At 44.8% G+C, this 23,091-nt stretch overlaps 1 protein-coding gene across 1 annotated transcript; it reads left to right on the plus strand.

The window, feature by feature from the left end:
- The first annotated feature begins 7,422 nt into the window (after positions 1 to 7,422).
- On the plus strand, positions 7,423 to 15,747 carry LOC108580051 (muscle segmentation homeobox). Its single transcript, XM_017943710.1, has 3 exons — positions 7,423 to 8,273; positions 12,045 to 12,226; positions 15,170 to 15,747. Exons 1-3 carry the CDS (start codon positions 7,433 to 7,435, stop codon positions 15,386 to 15,388), a joined length of 1,242 nt encoding a protein of 413 aa, XP_017799199.1. The 5' UTR covers positions 7,423 to 7,432; the 3' UTR covers positions 15,389 to 15,747.
- Positions 15,748 to 23,091: the final 7,344 nt, after the last annotated feature.

The raw sequence follows: 23,091 nt of genomic DNA on the forward strand, positions 1-23,091 counted from the left end.
AGCAAAGAAACGAGAAAATAGAGAGAAAGAAGAATTGGAAAGCCGAGGTCAATCGATGTGTGCGATTTGACGTGAAATGGTTCGCGGCGAGCGCAGGGAGGGCGGCGAGGGGCGGAAAAACAAAGCAGCGAGGCCGCGGAGCGAGAAGGGCGGTGGCGGTAGGCAGGAGTGAAATGGACGAGGGTTGGAGGAAAGGGAACGGGCGGATGGGACGCGCAGGTTCGCCAATACAAAAGGGGAACCCGGAGATTACGATCTTCCATTCGTTCGCTCGTTCCAATTATTTTGTCCAATTAAAATATCGATTTTCTCCCTCCCCCATCTAGCTGGTCGCGGCTCAGCCGCCTTTTGCCCGTGTCGTCGCCAAACCCCTCGCCACTCGTCTGCTGCCACCCCACCCAGAGCACGGATTCTGCCCCTCGCACGCAGACACCCCCTGGCCAAAGGCGAACGAGGATTCTTCGGTGCCCCACGCAAAACGGATTACCCTTTCGTCCCTTCTTCCTTTACACCGGACGGTCTGTGAATTTGTTATTCCAAACGAGGCTCACTTTGATGTTCCTGGTGACGTTAATTGGATTTTTAACCCCCGAGCTTGTCATTCTTTTTACCGGCTTGTAAGGAAATATGCATCGGGTCGCGATGAATCGTGAACGAAAATTTGTGATAACGTGGTCAGAAGTAGTCGAAAGTGGAGCGTAGTCAAATTTTCTGTGGCGCTCCAAAAATGCACAGTTTTTGCGGAATCAATGATGCAAGTGCAGGCATGCGTCGTATTTAGATTTGAACGGATTTCTGCGAATTTAAAGATCATTTTTCTTGCTACTATAGTTGCTTTCCTCGCGCCTTGGCAACAATCTGTGCCACGAATTTGACTTGTCGGGGGAACGAGATTTTCTTACGAATTTTATAAAGGACGAAGGATTTCGAAGCATCTTCGAGGTCCTTCTCTTGGCAACCTGTGGGAGTTGGTGACTTTTTAATGAATCGACACCGTAGCGACACGGCCTTGCTTACGGTGCGAACGAACGAACAGAGCCTTGAAACTTCAAGACTCACCTGGTACGAAACAGCTGTATTTCGTTCGATTCGCACTAATTTTCGTCCGGATAAATATTTATGAAGTTACACAAGTGATTTCGCGTTCGAGGCTGCCAGGCCATACCGGAGGACAATGAGCAATGTACATAAACCTTGATGCTCTGAATGGCGATCGAGATAAAGAGAGAAGTTGAAGGCTTTTTCAGCTTCTCCCCGTTCTCCTTCTCCCATTACCATTCATGACTTCGATAAACCTCAGACTCGTTGCTTTTATCAGAAACGATCGACGATGGGCAGATTCTCCACCCAGAAATTTCACAATTTCTCTCTTCCCTCGGAAGCGAGAAAAGACCTAGCTAATTAACGCGAAAATGGTTCGGTCTGTTTTACGCGAAGCGTCCGAGGGACAGGAAGTGACCGGTGAGGAATCGCTGAATTTCTCAGTGTCCCGTCTAATAGGATTTGTCGAAACGAGCGTGCAAATGTTGGCGAGGGCAAATCAATCAGGGGCGTTTCGCGAGTTCCACACACGGGGGACGGTCGATGTGCTCGTTTTTTACGGGAAGAAATTATCCCTCTAAACGGCTATTAGACACGACCGGCGTGTGGAAGTTCTCTGAGAATAGACGATCTAATTCCGTGTAGCGGAGGAAGCGGAGAGAGAAAGCAACGGGGTGAACGCCGCGGTCGCCAGAGGGGCTGGAGGAGGGTGGGAAGGGGTTGGAGACGGACCACCGTGATTGCAATTTTAACGCCAATTTGACTTGAATCTCTTCTGGACGAAAGAAATAGTGTTTTCATGCTCAATATAGCGGCGTGCTAATAATTAACGGCCACGCCGTGCCACTTTGTCGTTTCCACGTACAGGGTGTCCGTGTCGTATCTACTCGTCCAGGAAGTCACGTTCAATCTTCGATTGTTAATCTTCCTGTTGAACGAGTCGCGAGCAATTTCGGCGATAACGTTCTTATCGAATGGAAATTTTGAAATTTTTTCTCTTTTGAAAAATTCTGTATTTCCCATTCTTAACCCTACATTTTTTAACACTAACCGTACCGACACTTATCCGGGCAAATGACCGGTTACGAAATAATCATTTCTTCCGTAAAAGTAATGCAGGTGATTGTCAATTTGATATAGGAAACAGCCTTTAGATAGTAATGATAAAAAAAGAATTGCACATTTTTATTTTTAAGAAAATACAGGGGAGAAAAAGGTGCATGGTTTTAAATTGAAATTTCAAAACCGGTCATTTGACCGGGCTACGGCACGGTTAGTGTTAAAAATTCCGGTGTTTATATTCTTGTATGATCTTTTCAGAATTTATTGAATGTAAATTTTGAAGAATTCTATATTTCCTGTAATTCTTAAGCCTAAATTTTTTAAGGTTTGCATAGCTAATGGAACAATTTCGACGATAACGTTCTGGTATTAATTGTTCAGAATTCGTCGAATGCAAATTTTCAATTTTTTCTTGTTCGAAAAATACTCTTAGGCCTAAATTTTCGAAGGCTTGCATACCTAATAAAATTTTCCAAACACAATTTTTGTAAATTTAAAAATGATGAGTTCTATTAATTTAGAATTGTTGAAGTATCCAGTATAAGATTAAAAATTGGAATAATTTGAAATCAGTAGATCGTGCAAGCCCGTTGAGAAATTGCCGCGGCAAGAATCGGTCACAGCGAATTTTCAGCAAATTTCGAGTTTCTCGAAACGCGGAAACTGTTCCGAGAAAGGGCGAGGCGAAACTCGTTGACACACCGTGTACGTGTACAGAGCGGGTCTTGCGGAGCTAGCGGGTGGTCCTCATTATGTCGGCTTCCCCACCGCTCAGCCGTCCTATCTATTTAACGTATCGTTTGCCTTGGTAACCATCCAAATTGGCCCATCCCTCTCTATGCGCTGCCAGCCACCATCGCCCGATCTCACTCGTGTTCTCCTTAATTATTGGCAAGCCGATGTTTAATAACGCGCCAACGTCGCGCTCGCCACGAAACCCGCACGCCTGATCGTTAATAGAAAACACTCGTTTCCTGTGAACCACGGTGACGCTGAGTCGGCTCCTTGATTACCCCGCATCGCGAGCTCTCGTTTCATTTATAGAAACGATTAACCACGATGCTGTACCAAATTGGACAATATTTTTGAGGAAGAATTTTGAGGGAATATTTTCGTGGATCTTTGGATGTTATCGCTAAGGAAACTTGACGGTAATGAATGTATTATTATTCCGTTTGAAGAAGTTTGACGTTGTATGTTCATTTCGTTAGAATCGTATTTATTTGAGACTAACGATAGCTCGGTGTTTGACGTCAATCCTCCCACTCCTAGTAAACACCATTAACTATCGCGAGATTAATACGAGATATAAAATTCGCAAATCAATGGCCCATGAACCTTAATGTGCCTGTTAACGAAAGACGTCCTATCGCTTTGTTAAGTGATTTTATGGTCTGCTTCGGTAGGTACGATCGAGATTCCTTCTTAATCGAACGAAGTTATCGTCCTATTTACAATCATTTTGTTCGCCGCGTTTCTTCACGATCGTACAATACGCCAATTAAATTTTACGTTTGAAACGTCACATTTTCCGTACAGCCACGAAAAGTAAGGATCTTCCTCCGAAACAAACGCCATCAAACCACGACAAATTTACAAATTCTTCAACCTATCAAACTGTGAAATCATCACGAAGCACAGTGTCTAGTACCTATAGGATTCATTCCTTCTTGACAATCTTTGTTACAAACAAACGCCATCAAACCGCGACAAATTTGCACCTTCTCCAACCTATCAAACCCTGAAATCATCGTAAAACGCTGTATATTCCTCTGCAACAGTCTTCCTTACAAGCAAACGTCATCAAACCACAACAAATTTACAATTTCTCCAATCTATCGAACGCTGAAATCTTCGCGAAACGCCGTCAAACCGCAACAAATTTGCACCTCCTCCGACCTATCGAACTCTGAAATCATCACGAAATACCGTATATTCCTCTTCAGCAATCTTCCTTACAAGCAAACACCATCAAACCGCAACAAATTTACACCTCCGACCTATCAAACTCCGAAATCATCACGAAACGCCGTATATTTCTCGCGTCGACACGAACCAACGATCTTCCTCAGAAAGAAACGCCGTGAAACCGCAGCAAATTTGCAACTCTCCTAGCCTACTATCGAGCGCTAGAATCGCGCCAGCAGAATCGAGCGTCCCGATATAGAGCGGACGACGAGGCGGACGACGCAGCAGCGGAGAGAGCGGTCCGTAAATTCAATAAGCTATAACTGGGCGATAACGCGCGCGTAAACCGATTTCCCGGCTGGTAGCCGCGCGGAGGGCGATCTGTCCGCGCGAAACTATGTACAATTACCGTTTTAATCTGCAGTTTCTAGCGCCATAAATATCCGCTTGCGCGGGTGCTTCATCGACACCGACAAAAGGGAACAAGGAGAGACGCGCTGCCCGGGGATGTTTCTCGCGCGCCGCGCAAATTTATTGCCGCGGACGATTCCGCGCGCGGTCTATGAGCTTTTATTCCGCCGCTTCGCTATCGACACCCTCGATCACGCGAGTCTGTCCTCCTCGTTTCGGCCCGGAGAGTCGCGAGAGACAATTAATCGACGTCGTACTTCATTCGACTGGAGCGTGTTCCTCCCCTCCCGCTGAGGGAATACAGGTACGAAGACTCCTCGGCGATTTTTAACGCTGCTGCCACCGGTGCGATTGTAATCTCTAAAGCCTGAAAACGGCGCGGAATGGAATAGAGGAGAAAGATGAAGATTGGACGCGCGTTTTTTTCTTTTTCTCGACCAAGAGGTTTCTCGTTGCTTTATGAGAAGTTGCCAAAGGATGCGATTGGTGAAACGGAAATGACGAGGTGTGCGTGGCTCGAGTTGTCGAGACGAAGTCGAAGCTTAAGTGAAACAAGTTTGTTCGGCGAGTCTGATTAAGGAACAAGTGGTGTAATTTAATCGGTGCCCGTGTGTGTGTGATTTAATTGGCAGATAGTCCGATCGTAACTGGATTAATCTACGTCTGGATAATTGGAGCGTAATTTAATTTATTCGGAGTTTACCGTCCTTCGCTGTGTACACAATTCGTCATGAAATTGAACGTTTACGTTCTATTTAGAAGGATTTTGTTTGAGTGTGCTGTCAAACGAATTTTATCTCTCGCAATTTTATTTTATTATTTGAACCGCGATACTTCTTCGAAATTTGAACGTCTACCAGCAACATGTTACATCTGAAATAGATCTACCGTACAAGCATAATACATTCAATTATCAATATATCAAGGAAACAATGCCACGGTACAATCTAACACCGTTCAACACCAACTTCGTCGACGTCTACGCTTACAGAAAAAACTCGCCAGAATACACGAGCCAATCGGGCGAAGTATCGTCGATATTCCCTAAAAACAGTGGACAACCGGGAGAGGCGTTAGGTTGGTGCATGGTCGGAAGACAACGTTGCACGGAAGCGAAACGGAATCGTTTTCCATCGATCCCTGCCGAAGATATCGATCCCTCTTTGGCGGGCGGATGAAGTGGCAGCGCGAGACGGCGGAAGTTCGCGCGATGAAATTTACGGCTGCAGCCAATTCCGCGCAAATGGAAGAGCATCTATGAGGTTTTATTCGTCCACGCTTATCTCACCCACCTATCGGCAGGCATTTGTTTTTGCTTATCGCTCGGACTACGTCAAGTCCAGCGGAGAAGGGGGGAGGGGGAGGAAAAGGGGGTGGAAGTACCGTAAATATGACGGACGGATGCGACGATGGGATCTCAGCGGCGTCAGAACAAACGAGCGCCACGGAGCACGGCACTCTGTGTGTTTTCCCCCGAAAATCTCGTACTCGGCTCGATTCCGAGGGGGATGAACGAGCAGAGCAGAGGACCGGGGCCACCGTTCGACTGCGAATCGATATACCTGGCTGCGCGAACAAACGAAATCCAGGAGGAAAGGGCTGACTGGATGGCTTCTTTCTCTTCCCTTACTCTCCACCTTTTCCATCAACCTTCTCCCAAGTCTTCTCGGTCGAAAATGTGTTTTGCGTAACTGAGCTTCGATGTGGGGTGATTTATCGTGCAAAATGTTGGATGAATTTCTTTCACGAGGATAGGGAAACGTTTTACATCTACGAATCGATGGTAAGCACAATTTTTCACATTCGTCGAGCACGACGTTATTCCACAAAAATACACTCCCCGGCGTATTATCTTGATTTACACGTTACCAATTATCGCTTAGTTATTTGACCAGTTGGCTCGCATCGAGCACCGAAGAAACAAACCTCCAATAATCATTACCACTCTTTTGCCAGAGATTCCAAAACGTCAGCGAGGATCAATAACGATGCTCGATGATCGAAGCTGACTCGGGGAGGCGAGCCTGCATTTTTCCAGTCTTAATCACCGGCCCTAATTGGTCAATTACGCTCATTACCGTCTCCTACGTACAGAGGCTCGCGAGTCGAACGATAAAATCTCTCTCCTCTCTCTCTTTCTACCTCCCCTCCACTTCGTTACCCCCACCATGGTTGTATCCGTCGAGTAATCCCTGCCCCTCGTTCCACCCGGTGGTACCCACAGGGGACGCATTTGCAAGAGAGAAACTTATCCCCTGGCCAGGAAAAATCAGCTAACAGGGTCTATATACGCTCGGTTCAGCTCCGTTCCGCGAAGAGGAACCCGGCCAACGTGGGCGGAGCCAACCGAGCCATGCCCCTTCTGCCGCTCGCTGGCCACGCCCACTTTTGGATTTCCCCTTTCTACCGACTCCGGCCCCTTCCCCTGGCTCGCCGTTCTCGTTCCATAGCCTCGTCTCTCTTCAACGCACACCGCTGCCCCCACTAACTCCGCCAGGCGCCTCCACCCGCAAAACGAAAAAGTCCGAGCGGCGCAGCCGACGATGGTCAAAGTCAGTCCACACGGAGAGCTCGTCGAGTCGAGTAGAGAGGCTAGTCCAGGTCAACTGGCCCCCGTAGATCTTCATCGATCCGTCGATCGTTTGCACACCTGTCAAACGCGTCACTCGTCACTCGTGTGCTCTCCTCTGCTGTTGTAATCGTCAGATTTGTTACTCGAACGTCGTCCAAGCGGAGAACAATTGTTTCGATATATTTTTTCGAGTGGAAGGAGATTGTGAGGAGTCAGTGAGAAGTACAGAAGAGAGACATTTCTGATTTTCCGATGATTTCTTCGTCGTCGTATCAGTGACAGGATTTTTCTTCCCTTTTGCTCTCTCTCTTCGAGCATACGGAAGATGAGAAGTTAGGAGGGATCGAAGAAGATTCGAGAGAGAGAGAGAGAGAGAGTGAGATAGAAGAGTGAAGAGTAGTAAAAGTCTATCGGGGGTGTTGGAATCGCGGTTTAAGAATGACAGTACTAAGGATGACCTCCCCGGTGACGCCTCCATCGAGTAGTCCAGGTTCGAACGAGGCACAGGCGCCCCAGGCGACGTCGAAACCGGTGCATCGATTGAGCTTCTCCGTCGCAGCCCTGTTAGCTGACACGAAGAAGTCAGACTCGAGGCAAGAAACATCGTCGGTGTCGCCGAGATCATCACCGGTCAGACAGGATCATTTAACGATCACGTCGAACGCCACGATACTCAAGTATCCAGGTGACTACAGATCAAGGTACCTGTCAGTGTCTCCGACTATCCAGGAGCACAGACCTCTTCGGTACACCTGTGACACCTCTAGAACCACTTTAGATGCTAGAATACTGTCGAGGTTCTCCGAGGCGGAATTAGACAGGGTAGAATCGCCCAATCAACGCTCGAAAACCCTCGACTACTTGGTCCAGACGTCGGACTCAGGATCCACGTCGGAGTTACCTTGTTCCTCGTCCCCCAAAGTCCCTTCGGCCGGTCAATCGGAGTTCGCTCCTCAATCGCCGAGAAGCAGCTCTCACGAGGCTCGATCCAGATGCTCGGAACCCGAAGACATGGAAGAGGAGGACGAAAACAGTCTGGTGGACGTCGAAGATCTTCAGCATCAACAGTCTGCTACCAGTCCAACGCCTGTTAGGCCAACACCGGCCTACATCGGTGGATTTTCCAGCCTGGGCAGCATCTCCGGCATCCCAGCTGGTCTTCATCCAGCGGTTTGGGGCGGAGGACATCAGGGTGCAGCCGCAGCCGCAGCCGCAGCCGCCGCAGCAGCCACCGCGAGCTTCTTCCCCTCGCACTTCTCTCATCACGCGCCTCTGAACGGTGAGTAAAAGCTCGTTTGCCCTTCTTTCTTTTTCCTCTCTCTTCTCGAACGAACGTTCGCCATTTGCTACGGAGCGACGACAAACCGCCTTTGAGCCGGCTGGCCACTCGCCAGTCGACTCTCTCGTTTCGAATTCTTTTCGAAAGCAGCTCGATCGGTAGGCTGGCTTCGGGGTAGAGGTGATCGAGGATGGTTCAATGGAGCCGACGGGCTTCGACATTCTTCGCTTTCCACGGCTGGCGTTGTTTAAAATTAGGCTGAACGCAACCTCTGCCCTCCTCTTGCTTCTAATCACTCTCTCGCTGCCTTCCTCCTTTATTTTCGCCTCGATCGAATTTTTGATTCGGGAGCTATTTCGATCGGCGACCTTAGTTCGCTACCACCAATTCCCACAGTTTGGGTATTTAATAAATATCAGGTGTGCATAAGTGCAGGCATCTGTCGTATCATGTCAAACTGAAAAGAATACAGATATCAGGAACGTGAGAGTGGTAGCCAAGCATTTACGAATTCTCCACGGAAGCCTCCACGAATCTCGCGAATAGGCGAAAAATATTCCAAGATTTACGCATCGGTGCGTAAAAGCGTTCGTTTGATCTTCAGGAAAATTGGGAAGCCTCCACGAATCTCGCGAATAGGCGAAAAATATTCCAAGATTTACGCATCGGTGCGTAACGCCGTTTAGCAAATGGACATCGACTCGAGCTGATTACGGAGGCTCGAGAGGCGTTGAAACGAAGGGACCCGAGGACGAAGAGCACGGCGGAAGAAAGAAGGCGCTAATTGATAAATTGAGACAGGCATGAGCGTCGCGGCGGTTCACCTAAAATCACCGCAAAAGGAATGCGGTTCTTGGAACGGATGACTCGTCGCGATTGAATCATCGTTAACACTAATTATTGAGGTCGCGGCTTGATAATTGCGCGCAGCTCTCGTTAAAGAGGCAATCAAAGTTTTCTCGCTTGCTCCGCGCGGCGAAGGGGGGACGAATAGAGGGCCGGTTCTTGTCGCGGATTCCGCACCGCGAACAATAGACGATTATTGCAAAAAGGTGTCGCAACTGCAAATCATCCGCGAACTATCAAGTGTCTATTCTTCGAATTCGTCGAATTTTATGAAACATCGTTCACTTCGCGGTAACTTGGAGAATTTCCTTTAGCAGATTTAGGTGAATTCGTGTGTTTCTCTAACGTCCAACAGATACGCAACGTTGCAAGAAAATATTGCTTTTTAACTGGAACTCTGGTGTCTGCGTGTCGATTTATAGATCATTGTTGCGCGATTTAGGGTGGCTCACGGAGGTGGAGCACAATCGACCATAATCGGGGGGAAACAGCGTAATTTTGAAATATAGCCACTCGCGAAGGGTGTTCCCGCAGATTGTGCAACTCTTCAGACTTTCCCTCGCCGCTCTTCTGCTTTAAACACCCTCGAGAAGGGGTTGGAAATTGGTTCTAGCGAACAATCGTACGATACGCTTAACTTGATCACGTTTATTCCCATTCTCTGTTGGAGATAATCAATGGAAAAATATCTTGGAATAAATTAGCAAGGATAATGCAGGAGAATTAGACTTTAACAAATGTCTACTTGTATAAATTAATTACCTGTTCATTAGAGGAGCGGTTAATTCGTTTACAGTTGAATCCACGGAAGATTCTGGAGAATTTCGTCTTGCAATAAACGCACGGAGCAGGAGCTGGTTTATCGATCGAGACGCTAATAAGAGCGCATAGAAATCGTGGTCCATGAAAACGTTACGCAACGCAACAAAGAGCGGCCGATCGGGACTTCACCTTGCCTTTTTCTCGCCGCGATCGTCGTCCCCCTCGTTAGATATCTCCGCGAGATCAGCTAATTATTTCAGTAATTTGCATGAAAATCGATCGAAAGGTTACGTTTTTACTTGCTGCCTTACCTCCATTCAATTCAATTTTCCTATCTGTGCTCGTTTTAAAAATATTCAGCGCCATTGCTTCACCTCTCGTCACACGCAAATCCCTCTGGAAAACTTGAGTTGAACTTATTCCACGAAAAGAAGAAACTAAGCCTAACCTCTAAAACGAAACGAATTAAAGAGCAAACTCGAGAGATCGTAAAACAGCCGAATTTTCGTTATCGATCGAGCAAACGGAAGCGTAGCCTCGAAATCTCCAGAGAAGATCGCCTAAGGATCGTTACGCAACGATCAGCCAGAGGATCTCGAAAACGTATCCTCCTCCGCGTTCGATCGTTTCGCGGAATCAGCGCGGTATCTCCGCGAGATCAGCTAATTATTTCGAATGCGCATTCTCGATCGTCGTCCCGTTCGGATTAAAATCGAGGGTTTCGGCGGCGGAAGCCTCGACGGATCCTCGAATACCCGGACTAATTGGGACCCTCGGAGACTTATAGCGAGAGAAAGGCAGGAAGAAAGGGGGACCGGCGGAGGAGGATCGCGAGGCACAAAAGACGAATCTCGTTCGTCAACGACGGGCCGTCTCGGAATCGCAAAAGCCCCGTTCGCGAATCCTCCAAGCGGGGACATTTCGTGCGGAAGCGGGCAGGACGATCTTCCCCGGCCCTTTTGTCTCGACTCGAGAATCGCTCGTTTCCAGAGCCGTTCACCTCCGCTCTACAAATCTGTCAATTGTCTCGAGACAAATCTTGGGGAATATAACCGATATATTCCGACACGAGCTTCTCTCTCTGTGTTTGGTTACTGAAACGTTGTTTCGATTGTTTTGCCTTGTTGTAACTGTTGTAGCGAGGAGTGTTTGATTCTGCGTGACTCTGTTCTGGATTTTAGGGGACGAGGCTCGAATAATTCTCAGGAATAATTTGGCTATTGTTGTATCGGGAAGATTTCGAAGATTTCTGGATCACAGGCTTGACACGAAACTTTTCTTCACCAAAATTGAGTTTAGATTCCTGGATGTTCTTGTTAGATATTGAAAAGAGCACACGTTGCAAAGTGAATTTTTCTCTGTACTAAAACAACGCACGGTTTAGTGCACCAGGTGAGCTCACAGTGAACGCGATAATTCCAGAAAAAAGCACACATCCAGCAAGATACTCTGCTACTTAGCTACCCTATAAAACCAACAGTACTTCCTCCGCGTCTCAAGCCTACGGAACGTCCCAACCCTCGCATCGAACCAGTAAATAATCGATCGTCGGCAAAACCGTGCTCCGGAGGAGTCTGGAAAAAAACCTGCATCTTCCCTGCAACGTGCATCGTATTACCGATCGTAACAAATTTCCGCGCAAAACGTCGCGTGGTATAGGTCGAGAGCAGCAGCGCTACACAACATCGGCCGGGGCGTAATTGTAGCTGAGCACGTCGTATAATCGAAAGGTCTAAGCTAGCCGAGAGGCGAATTATTCGCGTTATTATCGGTACACCTTTCTTTCGTGGGGGTAGAACGATATATCGCCGCTAATGAATACAAGGAACAGAGTTAGATAGAGGAGGTAAGAGAGACTCGCGGGCCGGAATCTTGCGGTCGGCTAGCAAAAAGGTAATGAGGCCAGTTTGCGGCGCCGTTCCGACGGGAAAATTATGAATTGACCCCCTAAAAAGTCGCGTTTGCTTTCCTGCCGTGCTCCCTTGGATCCTGGACCATGGTAAAAACAGGACGTTGCGGTCAGCCGTGGTTCGTTCTAACCCGCGAAACACGTTCCCTCGTTTCTCTCTCTTTGCCCTGCTTTGCTTGCTACTCGCGCGAGAGTGACGATGAATGACGAACGAAGGATGATCCTCGAGCGGAACACTGCTCTTTCGGTTGCAGAGAACGGAGAACCGGCCAAGATCAAGTGCAACCTGAGGAAACACAAGCCGAACCGGAAGCCCAGGACACCTTTCACCACGCAACAATTGCTCGCGCTCGAGAAGAAGTTCACCGAAAGGCAATACCTCAGTGTCGCGGAGAGGGCCGAGTTCTCGTCCTCCCTTCATCTCACCGAGACACAGGTAACAATCATCCTAACTCACTCGTCTGTACAATCTACGGTCGTCTTATCTGTAGTCGTCTATTTTTCTTTTCGATCGATTTTCTTTTTTTTTTTTCTTGTTTTTCATAGGTGATTGTTCTGTTTTCTTGAGCGTTAATTTTATGCGTTACATCAACACTTTGGTACATCGCATTTACATTTTATTTTCTGGCTTTCTGCGTTCTCTCCAGCACAATTTTTTATCGTTTATCGTACTGATTTATTGGACACAAATACTCGCTCTCTGAGATCCTGAACCCTTTCTGGACGGAGGGTTACGTACCATGTCGAGATACTGGCTAGTTGTACAACATATTAACTAGGTCGTTACTCCAATATTTTTCTTTTCGTTTAAATTAGCTACGAAAACGTATGTACTTGTGTACCATTTCGTTTCCAAATTATTCAACAGCTGTAGAAAATATTAAACGAGAGATTTTAGAAACATCTTCTCTGCTGTCTATTTAACATTTGCAAAAAACGTGTTGCATTTACACGAGGTTTTAAGTGTAATTAAACTTCCGGTATAAATTGCAGAATATAGATAAGATGTTTGTTTCCAAATGAAGTGCATTTAGTTATCATTTCTTTAGAATATTTTATAATAAAAATTACATAGATAATGTAGTCACGTGGTTACAGTGGGAACGAAAGGGTTAATTATTTTTATCCGTCAAAAATGTATGAATGTATTAGTTACGTTCGTACATTTTCATAAATGAATATATAGCTTCATCGTACTCAATGGGTTAAGGAACACGATTTCACTAAAAAATTCTCTCCAACAAATTTTACCAATCTATTACGCCATATTTGAAGTTCCAACGAAGCTCCCTAAAGAAGTAATCTCACACTCGAACCTCGTCATTCGTTCATCGTCCTCAAAAGGACTTAGAAACTTAACTCAATACTAATTTTTTTATTTTTCTCTCGAACTGTCTCACACCGTTCAACTCTAAAGACCAACCTCGTCATTCGTTCATCGTCCTCGAAGAGACTTGGGAACTTTATTCTTCCGTCGATCTTTCTCACACCGTTCAACCCCAAAGACAAAATCTCACGATCCAACCTCGTCACTCGTCCATCGTCCTCGAAGAGACTTGAAAATTTAAGTCACAATTTCTTTATTTTCCCTCTCGAACTTTCTCACACCGTTCAACCCCAAAAGACAAAATCTCACGATCCAACCTCGTCACTCGTTCATCGTCTTCAAAGGAACTTGGGAACTTAGCTCGATAATTTCTTCTCTCGAACTTTCTCACACCGTTCAACCCCAAAAGACAAAATCTCACGATCCAACCTCGTCACTCGTTCATCGTCTTCAAAGGAACTTGGGAACTTAGCTCGATAATTTCTTCTCTCGAACTTTCTCACACCGTTCAACCCTAAACGCAAAATCTCACAGTTCACCACCGAACGTTTACCTCCGCTTCGTCGAACACGAGACGTCTCACGTGTTAACAACAGAACGGACTCGAAATCCATTTCTCTCGGTCGCCGAATAAACGCAAAATCTCACAGTTCACCACCGAACGTTTACCTCCGCTTCGTCGAACACGAGACGTCTCACGTGTTAACAACAGAACGGACTCGAAATCCATTTCTCTCGGTCGCCGAACGAGCAGTTCACCAGTCAAGGGCCCGCCGGTGAACCTATGTTGCCAGACGCGGGGTAATTAGCGCGCGGTATTCCCGCCGCTGGCGAACAACACGGCCATTTTATTAATAGACGTACAAATTGGCCGAAACGCACGATGACCGACCAATTATCCCAGGTCGCCGGTCCCGTTCCTTCGAAAACGCGGTTTCGTCCACGCGTCTGTCAACGAGACGATCCGTTCGCCCGTTCCTCGTTGCCGCGAAGAACTATTGCCCCTCGACAAATTCCCTCTATCTTTACCGCCAAGCCGCTTAACATAGACTTTCGAGCAGCTTCTGTTATTCCTAGGGACAATAGGCGTTGCTCGTCTGCTTATCTCCGTTTATTTTCCACGCTGGATGCGGTGTAGCCGGGTGTTAATTGGCTGGGAAATTAAGGCGACGCTGATGAGTTAGTCTTTTTGAAGAAGGTTGCTTTTGTTCGATTTACTTTTCACGAGAGGGTTTTCGGGAACACGGTCTTTCTTTTGGACTGGTTTAACCCTTTGTGTGTCGAGACGTGAATTATTTGTTTTAGTTCTTAGTTCAAAATTATTTTAACCCTTTCACTGGTGTTGGCGCCTTTCGGCGCACTTTCAGCGTAATTTAATCGTTAAATTTTGCTCTTTGCAGTGCGGCCGCTATTGAAATCTGCCGTGGCGAAAGGGTCAAGTTTAATTACGTAGAAATTGAACTTTTTTTTACAACGGGTATATCAGTTGTCTGTGTAAATTCTTTAGTTTCTCATATTTGTAATAGAAAATATTTCCAACGGAGCCTTAGGTTACTTAAATTGTGCCTAAATTAGGGAGCTTTCAAATTTGATATTCAGCGAGAAACTTTTAATATTATAATTTATTTTACCTAATTTTTCTCAGATCCTACATACCAGGAAGAAACCTTGAGCATCCCAATTTGTCATACCTAAATTCTCGTCGCACAGTGTGTCAAATTTACTAACCCCTCAATCAACGAGCTTAATTCCACTCCATTTCCTATTCACTTTTCACGACTATCTCTCTTATTCGATACCAAAGTATTCATCCAGCGAGATAAATCAGAAAAGCACCAGCTTACATCTGACACGGTAAAAACACCTCAAACCCCGATCCACTTTGCTCACCTCTTTCTCCATGCACCGTAGCCTCAGCCGCAATCTCGAAGTATCACCGGCCAATTCACCCTGAAACCACAAAGCCGACCGCTCGACAAAATCATCGAGCCATTAAGGCAGCCCGAGCAAGTAGCCGTCGAGTAACAAATCCGAACGAATTCATTGTTGCAGGTGAAGATCTGGTTTCAAAATCGTCGCGCCAAGGCGAAGCGAATGCAGGAAGCGGAGATCGAGAAATTGCGGATGTCGGCGGTGAGACAACACCACACGGCACTTTACGGCTCTCATCCTGGCCTTCTCACACCGGCCAGTCTCTATCCCGTCGGAATGCTGTCTCATCCTGGTCTAACGCCGCATCATCCGATCTCTCAGCATCCTTCCAGGGACTGAAAGCAACGAGGAGAGTCGGAACTTGGCCACGAACGGTAGTGAACCGTCTCTGTTCACCTCTGAACAAAACGATATCGATTTTCACGTTGAAAATCCGATCGCAGTGGACGCAATTCTCGTCCCCCGTGATTGTCGAGCGGGAAAATCGAGAGGCAACGAGAGAAAACCGAGGAAAGATCGGAGAGAGGTGTCGGGAAACGAAGGAGAGATAAATCGACGGATAGAGAAGAATTTGTAGGGTTCGAGCGGAATGTATGGAAGAAGAGTGGAAGTGAAACTAACGAGAAGAGAAAGAAGTCGAAGTGAAGATGGCTAGCTGGAAGTTGGAATGGATGTTGGGTCCATTTATGGAGAGTTGCAACGAGGTAAAATGCTGCGGAAGGTGAATGCAGAATGCAAGGTGTACCGCGTAACAGGAAGAATCTAACCAAAGTGGAAGTTTCTTTCGCGGAAAGAAACTCGATTGGAGATGAAGTTGAGACAAGCTCGCGATTGGTTTTTGGATCGAATTAATGAACTCGTCTAGCGGGAGAGGAATGCCAAACGGACAAAACGCCGTGGCGTTGTCCATGGGAAGCGGTTAGGTGTGTCGTGAATCTGTGCCAATTTTCAGACACGTTTCTGTCTAAAAAACGTGTCGTGTACATAGAGTGTAAATAATCGCCGTTCTCCGAGTTGAAAGTTCGCAAGTAGATTTTCTGTACATATTGCCTACGGTAGCCGTAACGTGCGAGGGTTGGTGGATCGGAGCTGCCGATCCGTTTTTTCCAATTTTGTATAAATGTAAAACCGTCGCCGAGAGGGAGTAGCAGTGTTTATTTAATAAACCACAGTATAGAAGTAACACCTGTTTTCTTTGTCACCGGCAACTCCTCGTTTACTACGAAATCGTCGTTGATCGTTGACGAAACGATTTTACGAGTTTTTCGTTCATTCCACTTTTGCAGCAAACGTTGTTCAATTAAAATCGACAGGACGTGTTCGCGTTTTAATCGTGGTGAATCGATCAAAACGAGAGAATCACGGGAGGATCGCTAATTGAAAACTCGGCTGCCTCCTCGGATCGTCGTTTCCGCGCAGGCAGCCGATTAGAAAGTTGGAATAAATTAGAAGTGGGCAATTAAACGAACTGACGATCCTCTCGACCTGGTAATCGATAAATCGAACGAATTTATTCGCTCTTCAATGGATTATAATCGACTTGAACGTTCGAATAACGCGCGATTTACGGTCGTATAAACGACAACAGGCTTCCTCGAGATTGCACACTTATAAGCTCACGTCTGATCTGCCTGTTTTGCGAGTGTGCGCGCGTGTAGGTTGTGGATGCTGGAAGGGAAAAAATGAATTGGAAAGGAAATAAAGGTGTAGGTATATATGTCGGTGGTTATTTGAAAATATTAGGTCGATCAATTTGTCTTTTTCGATCGGTCGAACTTGACTCGTTACCGAGCGCTTCGTGGTAAATTAAAGCTATTCAGCACGAAGGCAAACTTGTTTAAACGAAGTGTGACGCAACGGTTGGGAGATGCTCGTGGAACTTTCATCGACCTCCTCTAACAAGTTCGGCAATCTATCGGCTACTAATCAACGACAATCCTTCCAATTCACACCGTCCACGTTCAACACACCTTTGGGTTTATCGAGTGAGTCATATTTCACGAAATCACGGTGTATCATCGTCGCCGATCTTTTACGCAAACGTAAAGTGTCGATAGTGTTCCTCTTGATACGTTGGTTTCTTTAATATGTGCGAAGAGTTTGTTTTTTAATACGAAAATTTTAACGAAATTACTCTACATTCCCGCGAAAATTGTCATATCTCCATCTTCAGCTTCATTCCAATTTAACCACGTTATTTCACAATTTATCAACTTGAAACATTCCTATCTTCTTCACTTCTCATTCTTCCATTACTTAGACATACCTACGCATACACCCACATACTAAAGCATTCCTGTTGGTACGTAGAATTTTTTTTTAAGAATTGCTTAATTAAACTGTTCCACATTCTCGCGAAAACAGTCACATTCCCATCTTCAACTTCGTTCCACCTAAAACAGACCGTTTCACAATTTATCAAATTCCAATCTTGTTCATCCTCCATTCTTCCATTACCCACACTTCCCATCGAAACATACACACACACACCCATACACCGAAGCATTCCTGTTGATATGTTGACTTTTTTAAAGAATTGCTTAATCAAACGAAAACAGTCACATTCCCATCTTCAACTTTATTCAAGCTACATACGACACATCGTTTCACAATTTATCAACCTCAAACATTCCAGTTTTCTTCACCTTTCATTCTTGCATTACTCAGACTTCCCTTTTCTCAAAATTCCCATCCAAATACACACACTGAAGCATTCCTGTTGACACGTTGACTTTTTAAAGAATTGCTCAGCAAAGCTACTCCAAAGTGTCACGAAAACTGTCACATTCTCATCTTCCACTCATTTCACAATTTATCAACCTCAAACATTCCAGTTTTCTTCATCTTTCATTCTTGCATTATTCAGACTTCCCTTTTCCCAAAATTCTCATCCAAATACACACATACACCCTCACACTGAAGCATTCCTGTTGACACGTTGACTTTTTTAAAGAATTGCTCAGCAAAGCTACTCCAAAGTGTCACGAAAACTGTCACATTCTCATCTTCCACTCATTTCACAATTTATCAACCTCAAACATTCCAGTTTTCTTCATCTTTCATTCTTGCATTATTCAGACTCCCCTTTTCCCAAAATTCTCATCCAAATACACACATACACCTATACACAGAAGCATTCCCGTTGACACGTTGACTTTTTAAAGAATTGCTCAGCAAAGCTACTCCAAAGTGTCACGAAAACTGTCACATTCTCATCTTCCACTCATTTCACAATTTATCAACCTCAAACATTCCAGTTTTCTTCATCTTTCATTCTTGCATTATTCAGACTCCCCTTTTCCCAAAATTCTCATCCAAATACACACATACACCTATACACAGAAGCATTCCCGTTGACACGTTGACTTTTTAAAGAATTGCTCAGCAAAGCTACTCCAAAGTGTCACGAAAACTGTCACATTCTCATCTTCCACTCATTTCACAATTTATCAACCTCAAACATTCCAGTTTTCTTCATCTTTCATTCTTGCATTATTCAGACTCCCCTTTTCCCAAAATTCTCATCCAAATACACACATACACCTATACACAGAAGCATTCCCGTTGACACGTTGACTTTTTAAAGAATTGCTCAGCAAAGCTACTCCAAAGTGTCACGAAAACTGTCACATTCTCATCTTCCACTCATTTCACAATTTATCAACCTCAAACATTCCAGTTTTCTTCATCTTTCATTCTTGCATTATTCAGACTCCCCTTTTCCCAAAATTCTCATCCAAATACACACATACACCTATACACAGAAGCATTCCCGTTGACACGTTGACTTTTTAAAGAATTGCTCAGCAAAGCTACTCCAAAGTGTCACGAAAACTGTCACATTCTCATCTTCCACTCATTTCACAATTTATCAACCTCAAACATTCCAGTTTTCTTCATCTTTCATTCTTGCATTATTCAGACTCCCCTTTTCCCAAAATTCTCATCCAAATACACACATACACCTATACACAGAAGCATTCCCGTTGACACGTTGACTTTTTAAAGAATTGCTCAGCAAAGCTACTCCAAAGTGTCACGAAAACTGTCACATTCTCATCTTCCACTCATTTCACAATTTATCAACCTCAAACATTCCAGTTTTCTTCATCTTTCATTCTTGCATTATTCAGACTCCCCTTTTCCCAAAATTCTCATCCAAATACACACATACACCTATACACAGAAGCATTCCCGTTGACACGTTGACTTTTTAAAGAATTGCTCAGCAAAGCTACTCCAAAGTGTCACGAAAACTGTCACATTCTCATCTTCCACTCATTTCACAATTTATCAACCTCAAACATTCCAGTTTTCTTCATCTTTCATTCTTGCATTATTCAGACTCCCCTTTTCCCAAAATTCTCATCCAAATACACACATACACCTATACACAGAAGCATTCCCGTTGACACGTTGACTTTTTAAAGAATTGCTCAGCAAAGCTACTCCAAAGTGTCACGAAAACTGTCACATTCTCATCTTCCACTCATTTCACAATTTATCAACCTCAAACATTCCAGTTTTCTTCATCTTTCATTCTTGCATTATTCAGACTCCCCTTTTCCCAAAATTCTCATCCAAATACACACATACACCTATACACAGAAGCATTCCCGTTGACACGTTGACTTTTTAAAGAATTGCTCAGCAAAGCTACTCCAAAGTGTCACGAAAACTGTCACATTCTCATCTTCCACTCATTTCACAATTTATCAACCTCAAACATTCCAGTTTTCTTCATCTTTCATTCTTGCATTATTCAGACTCCCCTTTTCCCAAAATTCTCATCCAAATACACACATACACCTATACACAGAAGCATTCCCGTTGACACGTTGACTTTTTAAAGAATTGCTCAGCAAAGCTACTCCAAAGTGTCACGAAAACTGTCACATTCTCATCTTCCACTCATTTCACAATTTATCAACCTCAAACATTCCAGTTTTCTTCATCTTTCATTCTTGCATTATTCAGACTCCCCTTTTCCCAAAATTCTCATCCAAATACACACATACACCTATACACAGAAGCATTCCCGTTGACACGTTGACTTTTTAAAGAATTGCTCAGCAAAGCTACTCCAAAGTGTCACGAAAACTGTCACATTCTCATCTTCCACTCATTTCACAATTTATCAACCTCAAACATTCCAGTTTTCTTCATCTTTCATTCTTGCATTATTCAGACTCCCCTTTTCCCAAAATTCTCATCCAAATACACACATACACCCTCACACTGAAGCATTCCTGTTGACACGTTGACTTTTTTAAAGAATTGCTCAGCAAAACTACTCCAAAGTGTCACGAAAACTGTCACATTCCCATCTTCCACTCATTTCACAATTTATCAACCTCAAACATTCCAATCCTCTTCATCTTTCATTCTTGCATTACTCAGACTTCCCTTTTTTCAAAATTCCCATCCAAATACACACATACACCCTCACACTGAAGCATTCCTGTTGACACGTTGACTTTTTTAAAGAATTGCTCAACAAAGCTACTCCAAAGTGTCACGAAAACTGTCACATTCCCATCTTCAACTCATTTCACAATTTATCAACATCAAACATTCCAGTTTTCTTCATCTTTCATTCTTGCATTACTCAGACTTCCCTTTTCCCAAAATTCCCATCCAAATACACACATACACCCTCACACAGAAGCATTCCTGTTGACACGTTGACTTTTTTAAAGAATTGCTCAACAAAGCTACTCCAAAGTGTCACGAAAACTGTCACATTCCCATCTTCAACTCATTTCACAATTTATCAACATCAAACATTCCAATCTTCTTCACCATACGTTCTTCCATTACTCAGACTTCCCTGTTCCCAAAATTCCCGTCGAAACCTCCGCACACATGCAAATCCAGTTCAAAGGGGAAAGTTGAAAGGAGTTGACGTTCGGAAGCACGAGTGTCCTTCTACAAACAGGGTACGTTCTTCGTCCGCGAAGGTTCGATGGCAATCTCGAACAGGGTGAACACGTTCCCTCCCTCTCTCAGCCACCTTCGTCGCCGTCGTTCCCTCCATCCCTTGCCATTCCACGGTGTGTCGAACTGGTGGCACTCTCGCGTCCCAGCGATTACGTCGCGACGATTACGCGGTAGCCCGAGAATGGCGTCTCTGTGCGTACATGTCGCGGGAATAAATTAGCCGTGGCAATTAGTTTCGGAATCGAGCCGCCCCGGGCGGCCGGCGCCACCATCTTGATTGCACCCGTGGAGAACCTTTAAAGACAGTAGCCAGCACTGTTTGCCGAAAGGCTTGGGGAGCGGCGTTCGCGCGGCCTAATTAGCGATGCCCACCGAGATATCGCCGACGTACGCTAATAATACCGAGCATAAATATTCCGAATTTTTTCGTCTGGTGGCCCGTCCCCTCTCCTCTCCCTCCCCTACAAATCTCTTCTTTCTCCTTCCCTTCTATACCAACTCTTTTCCCTCGCGATCACTTCCAACCTTCCAACCTCTCGCTAATTTCTTATCGTTAGTATCTTATCCGAGGGATTTCTCGTCTTCTTTTCTTTCTTTCCTTTCTTTTTATCGGAATGATTTTTTTTTCTTTTAGCAGAGTTGAAGGATGTTGGGCGTTTTAAGTTTAAGTTTCGTAGGTCACAGAGAGTAAAAGTGGAGATGTGGGTGTTAGGTCACATGGTTTGCCCGGTTCGAGTTAGTTTAGAGATACTAATTGCTCTGGGGAATGGTGGTTCAATTACGATATTCCTTTCAACGACCAGCATACTCTGCCCTAGGTTAACTGGGACTGTTTCACTCCCCTCTGACACCCTAATCGACGACATTTACCCCTATCCTTTTATCGCTGAACGCGTGCCGTCCTGTCTAATCGAATAATTAAATGCTTCCGTTGATTCTTCGGAGTTAAGTGAATCTAGCTCTGTGGATCTCGGGGAGAAGTGGGTAATTTTGGTTGCTCCAATGAATTTTGGAATCGTCGCACCTCTGGGAGGAATGAGAGTGTTTTAGAGCGAAGAGTCAGTAGTTTTGCGATTTCAGAGGATGATTTAACGACTGCTTTTCTCTTCTTGAAGACCTGGAGTACTGGAGTATCGAAATTCAGAGGCTGTTTTCCTCCCACTTCTTAAGGATTATACATTTTATATTGGAAAAGCTCTTTTTTCTACTTTTTGAAGATCAGAAATTCCACGCTTTAAAAGCTACCCTTTTCTCACTCTTTGATAATTATGATTTTCATACTGCAGAGATTCCTTTTTTCACTTTTTGAAGATCGCAAGTTTGACACTACAAAAGCTCCCTTTTTCCAATTTTTTGAAGGTAATTTCCACACTATGGAATTTCTCTTTTTCAAAATTTCGAGGACCACAAGCTCCACACTATGAAATTTCCTTTTTTCTCCCTTTGAAGATCACAAATTCCACACGATGAAAGCTCCTACCTCTTTAAAGTCCACAATTTCCACAGTACAAAAGCTCTAATTTTCTACTGTTTAGAGACCACAGTTTCCACACTACAAAAGCTCCCATTTTTCACTTTTTGAGGACCACAATTTCCACACTACAAAAGCTCCCATTTTCAACTCTGCAAAGACCACGATTCTCACATTACAAAAGCTCCCATTTTTCACTTTTCGAAGACCACAATCTCCACACTACAAAAGCTCCAATTTTCAACTCTGCAAAGACCACAATTATCACACTACAAACGCTCCAATTTTCAATTTTTCAAAGACGACAATTTCCACACTATAAGAGCTCCAATTTTCATCTCTTCAAAGACCACAATTTCCACACTACAAAATCTCCCATTTCCCACTCTCCACTCTCCAAAATACCACAATTTCCACCCAACAAAAATTCCCCTCTCCCACTTTTCAAACATCACAATGTCCACGCTACAGAAACTCTCGTTCGCAACTTTTCCAAGACAGAACGCAGAGTCTGGACGGTGCGGGTAACACGCGTTCTCCTCGGAACGGCCCTGTTTCCAGCGTTCGCGTCTCCAGGTTTCCGCTCGGTACGCTTGAATTTTAATCGCGTAATTAGTCGCTGGTCACCGGA

The sequence above is a fragment of the Habropoda laboriosa genome, unplaced genomic scaffold (genome assembly GCF_001263275.1).
Source record: "Habropoda laboriosa isolate 0110345459 unplaced genomic scaffold, ASM126327v1 scaffold2, whole genome shotgun sequence".
In the NCBI taxonomy this organism is placed as follows: domain Eukaryota; kingdom Metazoa; phylum Arthropoda; class Insecta; order Hymenoptera; family Apidae; genus Habropoda; species Habropoda laboriosa.